The sequence below is a fragment of the Tamandua tetradactyla genome, chromosome 2 (assembly GCF_023851605.1).
Source record: "Tamandua tetradactyla isolate mTamTet1 chromosome 2, mTamTet1.pri, whole genome shotgun sequence".
NCBI classification, from domain to species: domain Eukaryota; kingdom Metazoa; phylum Chordata; class Mammalia; order Pilosa; family Myrmecophagidae; genus Tamandua; species Tamandua tetradactyla.
In genome coordinates this window covers 219,313,225-219,328,879 of record NC_135328.1, presented here as the reverse complement: position 1 = coordinate 219,328,879, position 15,655 = coordinate 219,313,225, and the positions used below count along the sequence as shown (strand labels likewise).

Here is a 15,655-nt window from a genome sequence, read left to right as displayed (position 1 = left end):
AACTGAGTCTGCAGGAGAGACGGGCTTCTGCAGGCGGCGTGGGAGAGGGGACCCCCCCCCCCCAGATACGGTCGGTCCAACCTGAATGCCCCCCTTCACCTGAAAACCCACAGGCAATGCCCTCCGAGACCTCCGGCCCTAAAGTGGTTCAACAGAAACCCTACTCGGAGCTGGTTAAATAATAACGTGGCTGGAACCAGAAACGGTCCTGGGACTCTGGAATCCGCCTGCACGCACGGGGCTGTCAGCGGCTGGACCCAAACCCAGCCCAGTGACACCAGAGACGGGGACTCCCCCACCACCACCGCTGGGGGCAGGAAGTAACTGATAAATCAAGAAGAAAACGTTCTTAAGATCCTTTTTCCTCTCCAAAACCAGCCAACCAGACCCAATAGCCAGACCTGTCCAGGCAGCTGGGAGACTCTCCGTGGGAGCCGACACAGCACCGGCTGGCAGAGAAGGGCCGGGGGGACACTGGAGAGGCCCGGGGATGCCAGGGACAGGGGATGGGGAGGGGAGACGCAGCCCTCAGCCCTGCCTGCCCCACTGCCCCTGGCCTGACATGCTGGGCCCATCCACCCTGCTCAGGGAAGCCGGGCACTGTCCCTGCCAGGCTGGCACCAGGGCTGGTGGCGCGTCTGAGGAGGGGTATCACAGAGAAGCTGGACTGGGCACGAGCTTGTGGCAGTCGCCTCACCTGTGGACTGAGCCAGGAGCCTTGGCAGGGAGGTGCTGGCCAGAGGCCACGTGCTCCCAGAGAACCGGGATGGGCTGGAACAACCCACCCCTGCTAGGGTGGCCCTGCCCGGGAGGTGGGCTCGCCACTGCCAGTTGCATACTAGAGCATGCGCTGCCCAGTACCCTGGCCACCCACTGTGCCCATCCACATCCCAGGGCTAGGTTAGCGTTTTTAAGACTGGAATATGGGAATGTGCAAGACAGACGGGACCTTGGGGATCCCCCAGCCCCCTCCAGGGGTTCGGAGAGAGCCGTTTCACAGATGAGGACAGCTGTGGTCGAGGGCCAGGCGCCTGCCCGAGGGTGGCAGTAGGGAGCAGCCAGGCCCAGACAAGGCCAGGCCTGGCCACTCTTCAGTCCTGGGTAGGCGCCGGAGATGCTGCGGCCTCTTCCCCACTCCCACTGGGTCCTGTGCCCAGAAGGACGTCCCTGGGGATGTCCCCTACTCATGGCGCGGAAACCCCTCCCAGGGAGCCCCAGACACAGGCAGGGCCTGGTGCGCTCCCAAGGCACCCCAACTTGGGCCGTGACTGCAGGGGGCAGGGTCACAGGATGTCAGAGAGGGTTTCCCACAGACACATGGGGAGAGGTCCCGGCAGGAAACAAAGCTGGAGGCTAGAGGACGCGATGGAAGGGGTCTGCAGAGGCCTTCACGTCCACTCCCCTGCCTCCAGGCAGCTTTGCCCATCCCAGAGCACAGCGAGGCAGCGGGGGCCCCACCCCGGGCAGCGAGTGCACCAGGCCAGGCCTCTCCTGGAACCGGAGGGACGGGGCTAAGTCCAGGCTCCAGGGGTGGTCGCACGCCAGTATCACCAGCCCCAACCAGAGCTCTGGCAGGGGACAGCCCCTTCCTGACATGACCCCAAGACAAGGTTCCCATGGACCCTTTGCACGCTGCTCTCCCCTTTCTCAGGAGCACACACTGCGGCCAGCTGTGTATGGCAGTGGCAACAGGCCTGGAGGACTCACGGACACACTGGGCCAGGGACAGACATCTGCTCCCCAAGGGGCGGCCCTGCCTCCAAGGAGGTGGGACAGTCTGGCGGTCTCCAGCCCTGGCAGGGAGAGGTTGGGGTAAACGTCTTTCCTTCGCCCCTGGCCCCTGGCACTGGCCAGGACCTCTGCCACCAGGCTAGGCCACCACCCCTCAGAGCTGACCGCCTGGCGCCGGCGGTCCCTGTGGGCAGAGGCTGGGAGTGGAAAGCAGTGGCACAGATGCAGGTAGGCAAATGCAAGGTGGGTTCCAGGCGCCAGACACTGCCTCTCCCAGCCGGGCCAAGTCTGAGGGCCACGGCAGGGCCTCTGAAAGCTGCCCTCTGGTCGGTGCCCGTCGATACAGAGAGATGCAGGTGCGGTGAGGTTAGGCTCCTTCGTACTGCAACTTTTATCAAGACAGATGGGCCCAAGTCTTCAGTAAGAAAGTGCAAAAGATGTACAAATAAATGAAATCTCTTCTACGAAGTTGTTCCGGAAAAGGTGGCAAAGGGCTGCACGTCCCAGCTGGCTGCGGGTGAGATGGCTGTGAGGGAATTCACGGGAACAGTGACGAGGTGGCACTTCTAGGGTCTGCCCTAGCTGCACTGGGCTCATCCTCCATGTGTTGGTATCACTTGGTCTCCCCTGTGGCACCGCCTCCTAGAAAGGCGGGAGCTTTTCTCTCCCACGGGCATCGGGCAAGTGGCCCGGCAGGCATGGCTGCAAGAGGCAGATGGAGGGTCAGACCAGTGGCAGGGGTGGGAGCGCACCAGGTCTTAGGGAGATATCTGACACCCCACAGCCAGGCCTGGGGCTCAACCCACAGTGCCAGAGAGTACCCCAAGAAGAAGAAGAGGCATTCTAGAAGACCGTCTGGAGCCCCCATCTTCAAGCAGCACACTGCACGTGGATGCACACGTGGATGCACAGGCACCGCCCTGCCCACGGCCCCGTGGGGTCCTCCCATCCCGGCCTCCCACAGAAGTGTCTGGCAGGCTGGGGGCAGAGGGGCGGGTAAGGGGGCTGCAGGCAAGAGGGCGAGACTTCCCAAAGGCCCAGAAGGAGGGAAGGCGCCCGGCTCGGGGTGGGAGTCCAGAGCACGGACCAAAGCCTGATTCCGGCCAAGGGGCCGAGGGCCTGGGGGTCTGGGGAGCCCAGGCAGGGGGGCTGGCAGCATCCGTACCTCAGCTGGAAACGAGCGCTGCAGCAGAGGGACATCTCGGGGACGGCTAGATATCTGTGGGGAAGAGAATGGCGGCGGCTTGCCTGGGGTCTGCAGTGGGGGGCCGTGCACAGGCTGCCCAGAGGCGGGCGGGCACCTACCGGTCACATAGGGCCCCAGGGGCATCTGGTTGTAGTTGACAATCCCTCCCGGTCCAGGGCCCCGGAAGTTGGGCCCAAAGTTGTTGTTGTACATCTGGGAGGAGCCAAAAGCGCCCTGGAGGCAAGGACGCAGCTTTAACGGGGCGCCGTCCGGCAACACCACCCCTGCGCCCCAACCGCGGGCGCCCGGGACGTGCGTGAGAGGGGCCGGGGCCGGGCGCGTAGGCCGAGCCTGACCTGCTGGACGGCGGGGTCACCGGCGCGGTTGGTCAGGCGGCTGAGGATGCTGCGCTCCGACATCTGGAGGCGGGCGGCCACCGGCGGGATGCGGGACAGCATGGAGGGCAGGCGCGTCACGTCCGCCTTCATGTCGCTCAGCAGCTCCTCCAGCTGGTTCAGGACTGCGGCAGGAGGACAGAGGGACGCGGGAGGGTGGGGGGACGCAGGCAGGTGGAGAGATGAGGGGCTTGCAGCTGCCCCCGCCGCGGGGCTGGGAGGCTGGGAGGGCAGGCTGGTGCTTATTTGCAAGGCTGAGCTAACTGCACTCCCCAAGCAGTGGGCATGGGGCACTCCTTCCCCAGCCCTCCAGAGCCAAGTGGGAGAGCAGTGGGGTTTTCAGAGGGGCAGAAGACCTCTCCCAGAAACCCCTCTTGGCTGGGCCAAGGGTCCAGAGGCTGCAGAGATGAGCACCAGAAACTATGACCCAATACTTAAGAGCCACCAGGTCCCCGGCCAGCCCCTCGCTGGCTCCCAGGGAGGCCTGCAGCCAGGACACCCCATCCTCAGGGGGGACCCCAGGGGAGGGCCATAGAAGGTCACGGGACCCAGGAAACATCTCCCTTTCCTTTGCATCTATCCCAGGTGGATGGCGTCCACCTAAGCACGCGGTGGCTTCTCTCCCTTCCCCACCCCACCCAGCCCGGGAGCTTCCCCGGGCAGGAAAGCTGACAGCCGTGGACGTGGAGCAGAGAGGCCCAGGGCTGGAATCCTGTGATGTCGAGGCCCAAATTACCTCACCTCCCTGAGCTTCAGCTGCCTTGTCTTTAAAATGGGGATAACACAGGCCTCCCCACACAAGGGAACTGGGGGAAACAGAGGATGGACCTAAAGCACACTGCCAGGGCTCGAGGGATGAGAATCACAACAATTTCGTACCCTACGAAATGTCACCTACTCCCAGCAGAGGGCCGGGCCACAGCAGGCCGTGAGGAGAAGGTCAAAGACGAGCCTCAGTTTCCCCCAGGTAAGATGAGAAGGCTCCGCCATGCCCAGCCCAGCTCTGGTATCACCGTTCAGTCCTCAGCCCCCCGCCCCCGCGGTTCCCCTCATCCTTGGCCAGGCACTCTGGGGCTGGTGGGGGCCGGCCACTCACCCTTATGCAGGACGGCGTTGGCCGGCTTATTCCCAGCGAGCGACTCCTTGGACAGGTGCTGGTGGCTCTCGGCCAGGCACTCCACCTCGGCCAGGCGGGCGTTGAGGGCCATGGCTGGGTGGTTGGGGTCCTGGGTCATGTTGAGGTACGCGGCCCTGCGGAGCTGCTCCTCGATGACCAGTGCCTGCTCCAGCAGCTGGGGGAAGGGGTGGGTGCTGCGCGCTAGCCTGGACCCTCCTCCACCAGCCCCTGCCCCCGGCCTGGAGGGAGAGGCACACTGCCAGCCTTCAGCCTTCCCCAAACTGGGTTCTTTGCTCCTGATGGGGCCTGCAGGGGCAGGGCGTGTCACCCGGCAGGGCAGGGCCTGGAGCCAGGACCCCACCCTACTGCCGGTTGATTGACTAACTGACCTCCTTGGTTGCCATCCTTGGGTATGTGCGAGTCGGGTTGCTGCTCTCTGATCCTCTGCCCCCTTGCAGAGGGGTCCCCCTTGCAGCCCCCCACCCACCTCTACCTCTGCCCGGGACTGACCTTGAACCTGCGGGCAAGGAACTTGTTCTTCATCTCCAGGTAATTGCCCTTGTGGATCTCGGACTTGAAGGGCTCGTTGAGGATCATGTACCGCGGGTCATTCTGGATGTCCTGCCAGCGGGCGTAGCCGTGCCTGGGCGGGCGCTGTTAAGGACAAACCTGGCCTTGACAGGGGGTGGGGCCCTGGGGGGGGGGCCTGGCAGGGGGTGGGGCCCTGGTGGGGGGGCCTTGGCAGGGGGTGGGGCCCTGGGGGGGCCTTGGAGGGGGTGGAGCCCTGGTGGGGGGGGGCCTTGGCAGGGGGTGGGGCCCTGGGGGGGGCTTGGCAGGGGGTGGGGCCCTGGCAAGGGGCGGAGGCCTGTAGGGGTGGGGCCTTGGCAGGAGGCGGGGCCTTGGCAGGGGTGGGGGCTTCAAAGGGGGCGGGGCAGGGAGCCCAGGCTCCTGGCCAATGAGGGGGCATGATATGACTTCAGTGAACACCGAGGGGCCCCAGGGGGAAAGGCCCAATTATTAGCCCCATTTTTTTTGTTTGTTTTGTAAGCTATATAGCGGGGGTCACATTTCATTCTTTTTCCAGGTGGGTATCCCCTTACTGCAGCACCATTTGTTGAGTTTTTGTTTGGCTTGATATTTGCGAAATGCATAGACCAGGAATAGAGCCCGGGTCTCCCATAGGGTAGGCGAGAATTCTACCACTGACCCACCCTCGCACCCCCTCCAGCCCATTTTGCAGCCATGGACATAGAGACACAATAAGTTCCGGGCAAGCAAGGGGCAGAATCAGGATTTGACCCCAAACCCCTTGACCTCTGTAACAGGGCCTGGCAAGCCACAGCCCATGGGCCAAATCCCGCCTGCGGCCTGGCTTTATAAATTGTTTTGTTGGAACACGGCCACGCTCATTGGTTTGTGTGTTGCTAGTGCTGCCTTCGCTACAACAGCAGAGCTGGGCACAGCCGACGAGAACGTGTGGCCCGCGAAGACTGAAATAGTCACCCCTGGTCCTTCACGGAAAAACTGCCAACCCCTTCGTTCTACGATCCTCTGTCTCTCTTCACAATAATCAGACCCACCGGAGCCAGTGCTCGGCCAGGCCCTCCCTCTCCTGGCCTCCTGCAGGGCCTGCTCCAACGCCACCTTCTCTGACCATGCACCCCTCGAAATCACCACCCCCACCCCCCAGAACTCCCTACACCCCTTCCCTGCTTTGTCATGTTCTCCTGCATGCCAGCCTTCACTAACTCATGGGGTTCACCGCCTGCCCCCCCACAGAAGGCCGGCTCCAGGAGCGGAGGCTCTTGTCTTTTGCTCACAGCTGCAACCTCCAGGCCTGGCACAGAGCAGGTGGTGGCAGACCCACTAAAGCCCCCTGGAAGTGCTGGAGCCTCCTGCAGGTATTCTGACAGGTAAGAGGAGGTCGTAATGCAGAGGAGATAAGGGCATTCCTGGCAGAGTCAGAGGGATGGGCGGCTCCTGCTCTACGACTTATCAGCTGTGTGTCCCTGGACAAGTCACTTGGTCTCTCTGAGCATCTGCTTCCTCCTCTGTAAAATGGGCACCCAGCATCCTCTAAGAAGGCTAGAAAGGGGCGTGGGCTGCTGCCGTAGATATCATGTCAGCGTCGTCACTGCTGCATCGGAGAAAAGCTCTGGTCACCCGTCAGCGCACTGGCTGCTGTCTCCAGATCCATCCACCCCACGTCCCCCTTGCCCGGCCTGAGGCCCACAGAGGCACAGGCCAGAGTTCTGCCAGCCTGGGTAGCCAAGGATACGTCACGATGCCCGCCAACAGCCAGTAGTCGTGACGCCGGTGCCAGATGTCGTAGATTTTTCCCGAGGAAACAGCAGCTCGCTCCTCGTTCTGCCACAGCGTGTGCAACTCTGGGAAGCCAGTTATAGAGAGCAGGATGAGGGTCTCCCATCCCCATGTACAAAACAGGGGTTGGGAAACCCCTCCCTCACTAACTGCCATTTCCCCAACCTACGGGTTTCACAGTGTGACCCATGAGATGCTCCAATGTTCATAGAAAAGATTATGCAACAAGTTCTTACCAACCACTCACACTTTAGTATAAATTAACTGTGCCCAACTCCCAAGACCCATGTAGTCAGGGAGCCCAGGACACCATCAGCCCTGGCCACTCCCTGCCTGTCGCCCACCCCATTACCTGTGAAGCCCCCGTCTGCAATGTTGAACATGAATTTGAATTTCCCGTTCTTGTCCTGCTTCCTCCCCTCCTCATCGTCCTCTTTGTCGCCATTCGGCTGCGCTTCAGTGGGCTCCTTCTCCTCAGTTTTGGTGTCATCTATAGGGGACAAACCCACACGCATTCGTTCATCCAAAAGGTACTGCCCAGGAGCCAACCTCTCCAAGCACAGAGGATCCAAAGACAAGTAGGAAACATCTCTCAGTCCTCCAGGGGCTCGCTGCTCCCTCAGCCCTTTCTTGCTGTCCTGAGCAGGGAAGCCTGGTGCCAGGTTCCATTGCCCCTCCCTGACCCCATCAGGACCCCCGGGGAGCAGGGGGGAGAGTGTCAAGGAAGGCAGAGCTGCCACCTTAGGGATCTGATCAGAGGATGACTTTTCCAGAACATTCCCACACCAAGAGGTGCTAGAGCCTCCAGTTGAGCCCCACATCACTCAGGTTCAGCTCCTTAGCCAGCTCCCTTCCTTTTGGGGAGAGGTGAGGTTGGGAGAGAGGAGGGGGAGCCCATCCCCTCGGAGGAGATAGCCACAGGTTGCCAGGGGCTCCCACCCACGGGGTCCAGAGAGGGCCTAGGACCGGGGGTGCAGCCAAGAGGCTGAAACGGGGTCCAGGCAGCACCACAAGGGACCAAGGACCAAGGGGCAGAGCACAAGGACGAGCCCAGACCTGGCCTGAAATCGCTGGCGTCCCCTCTGCTGTGAATCAAGCTTAACTCCAGCTTATCCAGAATTTTCTCCTTCTCTGGAAGCACCTCCTCTGCAAGACACAGGGGTTTGTGGGGTGGGGAGGGCTGGGAAGGGCTCCGCCACACCAGAGCTGCTGGTGATCAACCTCTTCTCAGCCGTCCATCGGTGTCTTACAGTCCAGCAGGAGCCACCAGAGAGAAAGCGTCTGGGGCAGTGGCAAGGATAGGCCAGCGCCCCACTGGCTCACCCACTCCCTCTCACCCCCATCCCCCCAGCACCCCAACCCTTTGAAGTCCTCCCTATTCAAAACTGAGCAGAGCAGTTGGAGTTGCAGGAATATAGGGGCCCTTCAAACCCCTCTTAAAACACCCAGAAATGCTGGGTAAAATAAAATGCATTAAAATATATATATATAGGTGAGCTCACAAGAAATAAAGGAAGTTCTGGGGTACCAGAGTTTAGGGGAAATTAAAATCCTGGGAACCTATCAAAGGACCCTATCAAGAGAGTGAAAAAACTCACAGAATAAGAGAATATTAGCAAATCATATATCTGATAAGGGTTTAATGTCCAGGATATACAAAGAATGCCTTCATTCATTCAGTAACAAAAAGACAGACAACCCCATTTAAAATGGGCAAAGGTCTTAACACTTCTCCAAAGAAAATGCACAAATAGATACTATGCAGCTGGAAAGATGCTCAACATCATTAGCCGTCATGGAAACCACAGCAACATAAGACTGCCCACCCGCGAGGACGGTTATAACACAAATAAAAAGCTGACAGGTGTTAACAGGTGTTGGCAAGGATGTGGAGAAACCGGAACCCTCGAGCATCCAGGTGGGAGTGTAAACGGGTGTAGCCGTGGTGGAAAACAGTTTGGCCGTTGCTCAAAAAGTTAAATAGAGAATTACCACATGGCTCAGCAATTCCACTCTTAGGTATTTACTCCCAAAAATTGAAAATAGGGACTCAAGTGGATACTTTCATGCCAGTATTCATGGCAGCATTATTCACAATGGCTGTGCTGGTTGGAAAGGACGTATGGACCCTAGAAAAGCCATGTTTTAATCAAAATCCCATTTCATAAGGTAGAATAATCCCTATTCAATACTGCATGCTTGAAACTGTAATCAGATCATCTCCCTGGAAATGTGATTTGGTCAAGAGTGTTGTTAAACTGGACTAGATGACGAGACATGTCTCCACCCATTTGGGTGAGTCTTGAGAAGTTTCTGGAGTCCTGTAAAAGAGGAAACATTTTGGAGAATGAGAGAGATGGAGAGAGAGCAGAGAATGCTGCACTACCACGAAGCAGAGAGTCCACCAGCCAGCAACGCTGGAGATGAAGATGGAAAACGCTTCCCAGGAGCTTCATGAAACTAGAAACCAGGAGAGAAAGCTAGCAGATGACGCCGTGTTCACCATGTGCCCTTCCAGCTGAGAGAGAAACCCTGTGTTCGCCATGTGCCTTCTCACTTGAGTGACAAACCTTGAACTTCATCGGCCTTCTTGAACCAAGGTATCTTTCCCTGGATGGATGCCTTAGATTGGACATTTCTATAGACTTGTTTTAATTGGGATATTTTCTCAGCCATAGAACTGTAAACTAGCAACTCATTAAAATCCCCCTTTTGAAAGCCATTCCATTTCTGGTATATTGCATTCTGGTAGCTAGCAAACTAGAACAATGGCCAAGAGCTAGAAACCACCCAAATGTCCAGCCATAGATGAATAAACAAAATGTGGTTTATACAGACGAGGGAAAATGATGCAGCCATAAAAAGGAATGAAGTTCTGATATGAGCCCCGACTTGGATGAACCTTGAAAACACCACGTTTAGTGAAATAACACAGACAAGAAAAGATAAATATTGTATGATTCCATTCATGGAATATGAAATATTCCATATGAATATGGAATTCCATATGAAATCCCTAAAATAGGCAAGTTCATAGAGACAGAAATAGACTAGACAGAATAGGGACTGGGAGTTCCTCCGTAGAGGGTACAGAGTTTCTCCTTGGGGTGATGACAATTTTGGAAATAGATAGTAGTGATGGCTGCACAACTTGTGAACATACTTTTATTGAATTGTACACTTGAAAAAGGTTAAAAATCACAAACTTTATGTTAGAGACATATTTTACCAAAATTAAAACATAAAGGAGGCTAGGGAAGCATAGGCTGGGGGGCTGGGGGCCCTGGGTGGGGTCTTCAGGGGCCAGAAAGGGGCCTAGAGGACGAAAGCTTGTATTTCAACACCGGGCAGGACGAAGAAGCCTCAATGCAGAGAGCTGGAACTAAGCCAACACCTCTCCATGGAAAAAAGTTCCATCCATTGCACAGGCACAGCTGTGCGCAGTGGGTCTGGGTAGGAAGGATGTCTTCAGGAAGCTGTCCAAACCCAAGCCTGGGCTGCAACTGTGAGATCCAAGTGGTCCCACCTCAAGCAGAAACAGCATCATATGGCCTAGTCCCAGGTGAGTGAGGTTATCAGGGACACCACTGACCCTGGGCTTCTTTCTGGAAACAAACGGTGAGGGAACCCCTCCTCCCCAGGTCACTTGGGATCCCCATGGATAAAACAATCCCCATGAAGAGACCCCAAGGGAAACTGAGAAACAACCACCCACCCTCAATGGGCAAGAACCAGCAGATGCAAAATAGGTAAATAGATAATAAAACGGTGTCAAAAGATTCTCAAATAAGTTTGTCAGAACTACAAAGAGAGGGAAGGAAAAAAAAAGAATCCATAGGGAAAGAACAAAGCAATAAAAAAGCAGTACACAAAAAACAGACAAATTATAAAGGACTAAATCAAACTTCTAGAAGAGAAATATACAATCATTAAGATTTTAAATGAAATGGTATAGTAGACAGAATTCAAGATCCCCTTGCCCCTTGGTGGACAGACCCTGCAAACCCCAAGACCTGGGAATATGATGGGTCCCCTGTGATTGGGACAGATATGCTGACTTTAATTAGAGAGGTTATATGGGTGGGCCTGACCTAATCATATGTGCTCTCTTAAAGAAAAGCATTTTCTCTGGCTGGCAACAGAAAAGGAAGTCAGAGACCCAGAGCATGAGAAGGATTCAAGGCAGAATGGCTGGCCTGGAGATGGAGGAAGGGAACCATGTGGCAAAGACTGTAGGTGGCCTCCAGGAGCTGAGAGCAAACCCCCAGCTGACAACCAGCACTGAAACAGGGACCTCAGTCCTGCAACTGCAAGGAACTGAATTCTGCCAACAAGCGTGAACTTGGAAGCAGACTTTCCCCCCAGAGCCTGCAGACAAGAGCTGAGCCCAGCTACCCCTTGGGCTCTCAGACCCGTGGTACCCTCAGCAGAGAACTTCCCCACACCATCCCTATAGAAGCAAAAGCTAATAAATGGGTGTTGTTTTAGCCACTGTTTATAGTAATTTATTATGCACAGGAGATAATAATACAAATGGGTGGGTTAGGAAGCAGCTATAAAAAGAGTAGAAACCAAAGCTGGCTCTAAGGATTTCCCATGAGACTTGCAGAGTAGACAGATGAGAAACACCAAAGCTGCAACAGATATAAAGGGCATAGCAGTCCCTATCATTGGCTAACCTTGTACCTGTTTATTTTTCTTCATAGCATTGGGGTCTGTTGTTGAAAAATACATATTTCTGTTGATGGTTAACTAGCTGCCTTCCCCACTAGAACACAGATTCTGTAAATGAGGCTGTTTCGGCTCATTTCTGTGTCCCAGTATATTGGATGCTGGGACAGCATCTTATACACAGGAGGCTATCAAGAGATATTTGTTGAGTGAATGAATGAAGTGATGTGGAACAGGGATTCCAGAAGGAGAAAATAAAAATAATGGGAGCACAGACAATATTCAAGGAGGTGATGACTGAGAATTTTCCCATATCAATGAATGACGAATAGCTTTAAGAATTACAGTAAGTCACAAACAAGACAAATAAATTCTTTGTAGTGAAACTGCACATCACCAAAGACAAACAGGGTATCTTCAAAGCAGTCTCTTAATGTCAGGAATGACAGAAAAGACAGACTCCTTAGAAAGAAGCAGCAGTTACGCTGATGGCAGCCTTCTCAGCAGCACATTTAAACTAGAAAGAAAAGGAATATTATCAAATTCAAAGTGCAAAGAGAAAATCACCATTCCACATAGAATCCTGTTAACTGTTATTCAAGAATGATGGGAAAATAAAGGCATTTTCAAACAAAAGCTGAGAGAATTTATCATTTACAGAAATTTCCTGAAATCACTGCTAAAGAATGTACTTCACAAAGAAAGAAATGGAATGAAGCAAACACAAACTGGTAAGAATGTGGGAAGATCTAAATAAATGTTGATTTAAAAAATAAGCGTAACAAATTTGGGGAAGTAAAAACAAGTTGAAACTAAAATACCGGGCAACAGCAACATGGAAGATGGAAGGGAAGAAAATTAGAGCTAAAGCAGAGAGATATGTTAAAACTAAAGAGCAGAGCTCCCTTTGGCAGCACATATACTAAAATTGGAACAATACAGAGATTAGCATGTTCCCTGAACAATGATGACATGCAAATTTGTGAAGCATTCCATATTTTCATATCAAGAAAATACTATAAAAGTATAAAGAAGAATTTGAAAGAATAAGTAGAAAAATAGCAGATATTACAGAGATGAAAAATGCTACAGAACAAATTAAAAACAGACTAGAGGGTGGGCCATGGTGGCTCAGCAGGCAAGAATGCTTGCCTGCCATGCCAGAGGACCCAGGTTCAATTCCTGGTCCCTGCCCACGTAAAAAAAAAAAAAAAAAAAACCGACTAGACACACACAACAGTAGATCTGAAGAGGCAGAAGAAAGAGTCAGTGAACTGGAAGACAGGACAATTGAATTTGAAGGCACAAAGAACAAATGGCAAAAAAAGATGGGAAAATGTGAATTGGATCTCAGGGAAATGATGGTGAATACGAAACATACAAATATAAGAATCATCAGTTTCTCAGAGGAAGAAGAGAAGAATAAAGGGCTAGGAAGATTAGTTGAGGAGATAATGGGGGAAAACTTCCCAACCCTTATAAAAGACATAAATATGCAAATCAAAGAGGCCCAATGAACTCCAAATAGAATAAATCCAAATAGGCCATCCCCAAGACACATACTAATCAGTCTGTCAAATATTGCAGAAAATAAGAAAGTCCTGGAAGTGGCAAGAGAAAAGTGACTCACCACATACAAGGAAAACCACATAAGACTGAGTTCAGACTACTCAGTGGGCATCAAGGAGCCGAGAAGGCAGGGTGTGATATATTTAAGATCCTGAAAGAGAAAGACTTCCAGCCAAGAATTCTTTATCCAAACAAGTTGTCCTTCAAAAGTAAGAGAGAGATTAAAATTTTCACAGCAAAAACAGAGAATTTATCAACAAGAGACCAGCCCTATAAGAAATACTAAAGGGAGTTCTGCCAGCTGAAAAATAGACAAAAGAAGGAGGTCTGGAGGAGGGAACAGAATTGAAGAGGACCAGTAAAGGTAACTGAAGGGAATTCACTACAGTTTCCAAATGAGCTGATGGAAAATAGGGAGACGTAAATTTATGATTAATCAAAGATATGGCAGGAAAGCAGAAAAAGGAAGACAAAAGTAAAAGCATCGGTAATACGATGTACAAAATAAGATAGAAATTCATCCAAATATCTGGTTAGTGCAATAAATGTAAAGAGATTAAACTTGCCAGCTAAAAGGTAAAGGCTCCATCTTGCTAAGCACTGTTTACAAGAAATATATCTAAAATATAATTACAGATAGATTACAAGTAAAGAGTTGGAGAATACTATTTATCAATGAAAATAAATGAAGTACCAATGCATGCTATTATGCTAAACAAAAGAAGCCAATCACAAAAGATTATATATTGTATAATTTAGTTTATAAGAAATTTTCAGAAAAAGTAAATCTATAGAGACAGAAAGTAGATTAGTAATTGCCTAGGGCTGAGGGGTGGGGAGATATTAGGGGAAATAGAGAGTGACTGCTAATGGATAGGAGATTTTTTGGGGGAGAGATAAAAATGTTCTAAAATTATTGTGGTGATAGTTACGTAACTCTGTGACTATACTAGAAACCAATGAGTTGTACACTTTAAATGGGTGAATTTGTATGGTATATGAATTATAGCTCAATCAAGCTCAATACTTTTTAAATAAAAATTAAAGGGACAAACAAGAATATACTGAGTTTATACCAAACAAAAGAAAGCTTGATCCAAATCAGCCAAAAATACTTTAAAGCAAAAAGTATTATAAGGCATGAGAGAATCATTACATAACAATTAAGAACATATTTCACTGGAGACATACGAAAAACCTGAACCAAGATGCACCTAATAACACACATTCAAACAATATGAAGCAAAAGTCTGGTATTACAAGAAGAAAGACAATAATTCACAATCATGGGGAGAAGTTTTAACAAAGCTCTCTCAGAAACTGATCAAAGCAGGCCAAAAATTAGTGAGGATATAAAAGATGTGACCAACATAATTAGCAAGTGTTATCTAAACATCCAATGCACACAGTTAATCTTTTTATATATATATTGTATGGCAGGGGTCACATTTCATTCTTTTTCTATGTGAGTATCCTGTTATTGCAGCATCATCTGGCGAATTTTTGTTTTTTTCTTTCTTTGTTTGCTTGTTTGTTTTGGGAAGTACATGGGCCAGGAATCAAAGCCGGGTCTCCCACGTGGCATGTGAGAATCCTACCACTGAACTACCCTTGCACCCCACCCCCATACACATATTTAGAACATTATACCCAAGGTGCAAACCCAGAATAGTCATTCATTTCAAGTTCACATACAACATCTAGAAAATCTGACTATGTGAAACCAGAAAGCAGGTTTCAACAATATCACATATAACAATATCATATAGTTCATATTTTCAGGACATAATGTAACTATCAGAAATCAATAACAAAAAGATAACCCAATAACCCCCAAATTCTGTATGTTAGGAAAAGCTAAAGCCCACCTGTAGAGACCTGAGCTCCTGGCCCTCCCCTATCCCAGGTCAGTGGAGCTAGGACAGGGCAATCCACAGTCCACTGCCTGGCCAGGGAAAACAGGTGAAGCACAGCCTGCTTGTCCTTTGCTGACCCATGGTTGCTGAGGCCAGAGACTGAGTTGACCGAGTAGCTGATGGGACACCTGTACCTTTAAGCAGCTGCTCCGGGGAGGGCAGGGCCTTCTCCACCCCCTCTGGCCGCTCCTCTCTGGCTCTCTCCTTGCTGTCTGGGCTCTCATGCTTGTCCTCACCCTCCACTCTGTCCAGGGCAGTTGGCTGGGCCTAGGCAGAAGAGGCTAAGAAAGCTGCAAAGTCTGAGGCCTCAACAGGGAACACGCATTGAGCTGGGAACCTGGGGAGGGGGCTCCCCAGTATTCTGGCTCCCACCATTCACTCCCAGCCTGCTCCCCCAGACTCAGAGGCCCCAGCGGAAGTCAGAGACCTGGGATCTGGCCAGCTGGGTAGAGCCAGAGAAGGTCCCCAGACTCAACCCTCACCTCACACCTGCTAGGGTCCCAGGCACCAGCATCTTCCATACCTGGATTTCCAGGGGCTTCTTTGGCTTCTGCATCCCTAGTTCCTTCTCATCCATGTAGCCCAATGGGGCTTCCATTTTGTCTGAAAGAACAAAAGAAAGAGGTGAGGCAGGGGTGGGGAAGGGCAGAGAATGGCAGGCCAACTTGGTCTTCAGGAGGCTCCATATGGGCAGGCACCTGCAGAAGGCATGATGGGTAGGACCCCTGGGGTAAGCCAGAGAGCCTGG

General features: G+C 52.2%; 1 protein-coding gene and 1 non-coding gene across 8 annotated transcripts in view; one reads left to right on the top strand and one right to left on the bottom strand.

The window, feature by feature from the left end:
- Positions 1–1,585: 1,585 nt before the first annotated feature.
- Positions 1,586–15,655, bottom strand: part of CHD5 (chromodomain helicase DNA binding protein 5) — an 84,745-nt gene continuing 70,675 nt past the window's right edge. For 6 of the 7 annotated variants that reach the window (XM_077151492.1, XM_077151495.1, XM_077151497.1 and 3 more), the window contains 11 exons: positions 15,431–15,510; positions 15,042–15,174; positions 7,808–7,897; positions 7,104–7,241; positions 6,708–6,816; positions 4,940–5,072; positions 4,409–4,604; positions 3,274–3,437; positions 3,037–3,151; positions 2,897–2,950; positions 2,365–2,433 (listed from right to left, as the gene is read on the bottom strand). In XM_077151492.1, coding sequence (XP_077007607.1) covers positions 2,943–2,950; positions 3,037–3,151; positions 3,274–3,437; positions 4,409–4,604; positions 4,940–5,072; positions 6,708–6,816; positions 7,104–7,241; positions 7,808–7,897; positions 15,042–15,174; positions 15,431–15,510 — 1,166 coding nt within the window. In that variant the 3' untranslated portion in view covers positions 2,365–2,433; positions 2,897–2,942. Of the gene's footprint in view, positions 2,434–2,896; positions 2,951–3,036; positions 3,152–3,273; positions 3,438–4,408; positions 4,605–4,939; positions 5,073–6,707; positions 6,817–7,103; positions 7,242–7,807; positions 7,898–15,041; positions 15,175–15,430; positions 15,511–15,655 lie in introns of all 7 variants that reach the window. The other variant, XM_077151494.1, reaches the window with a different exon arrangement.
- LOC143675272 (U6 spliceosomal RNA) lies at positions 12,321–12,424 on the top strand. The gene has a single exon (XR_013171510.1). It is a non-coding gene; the product is annotated as a U6 spliceosomal RNA (small nuclear RNA).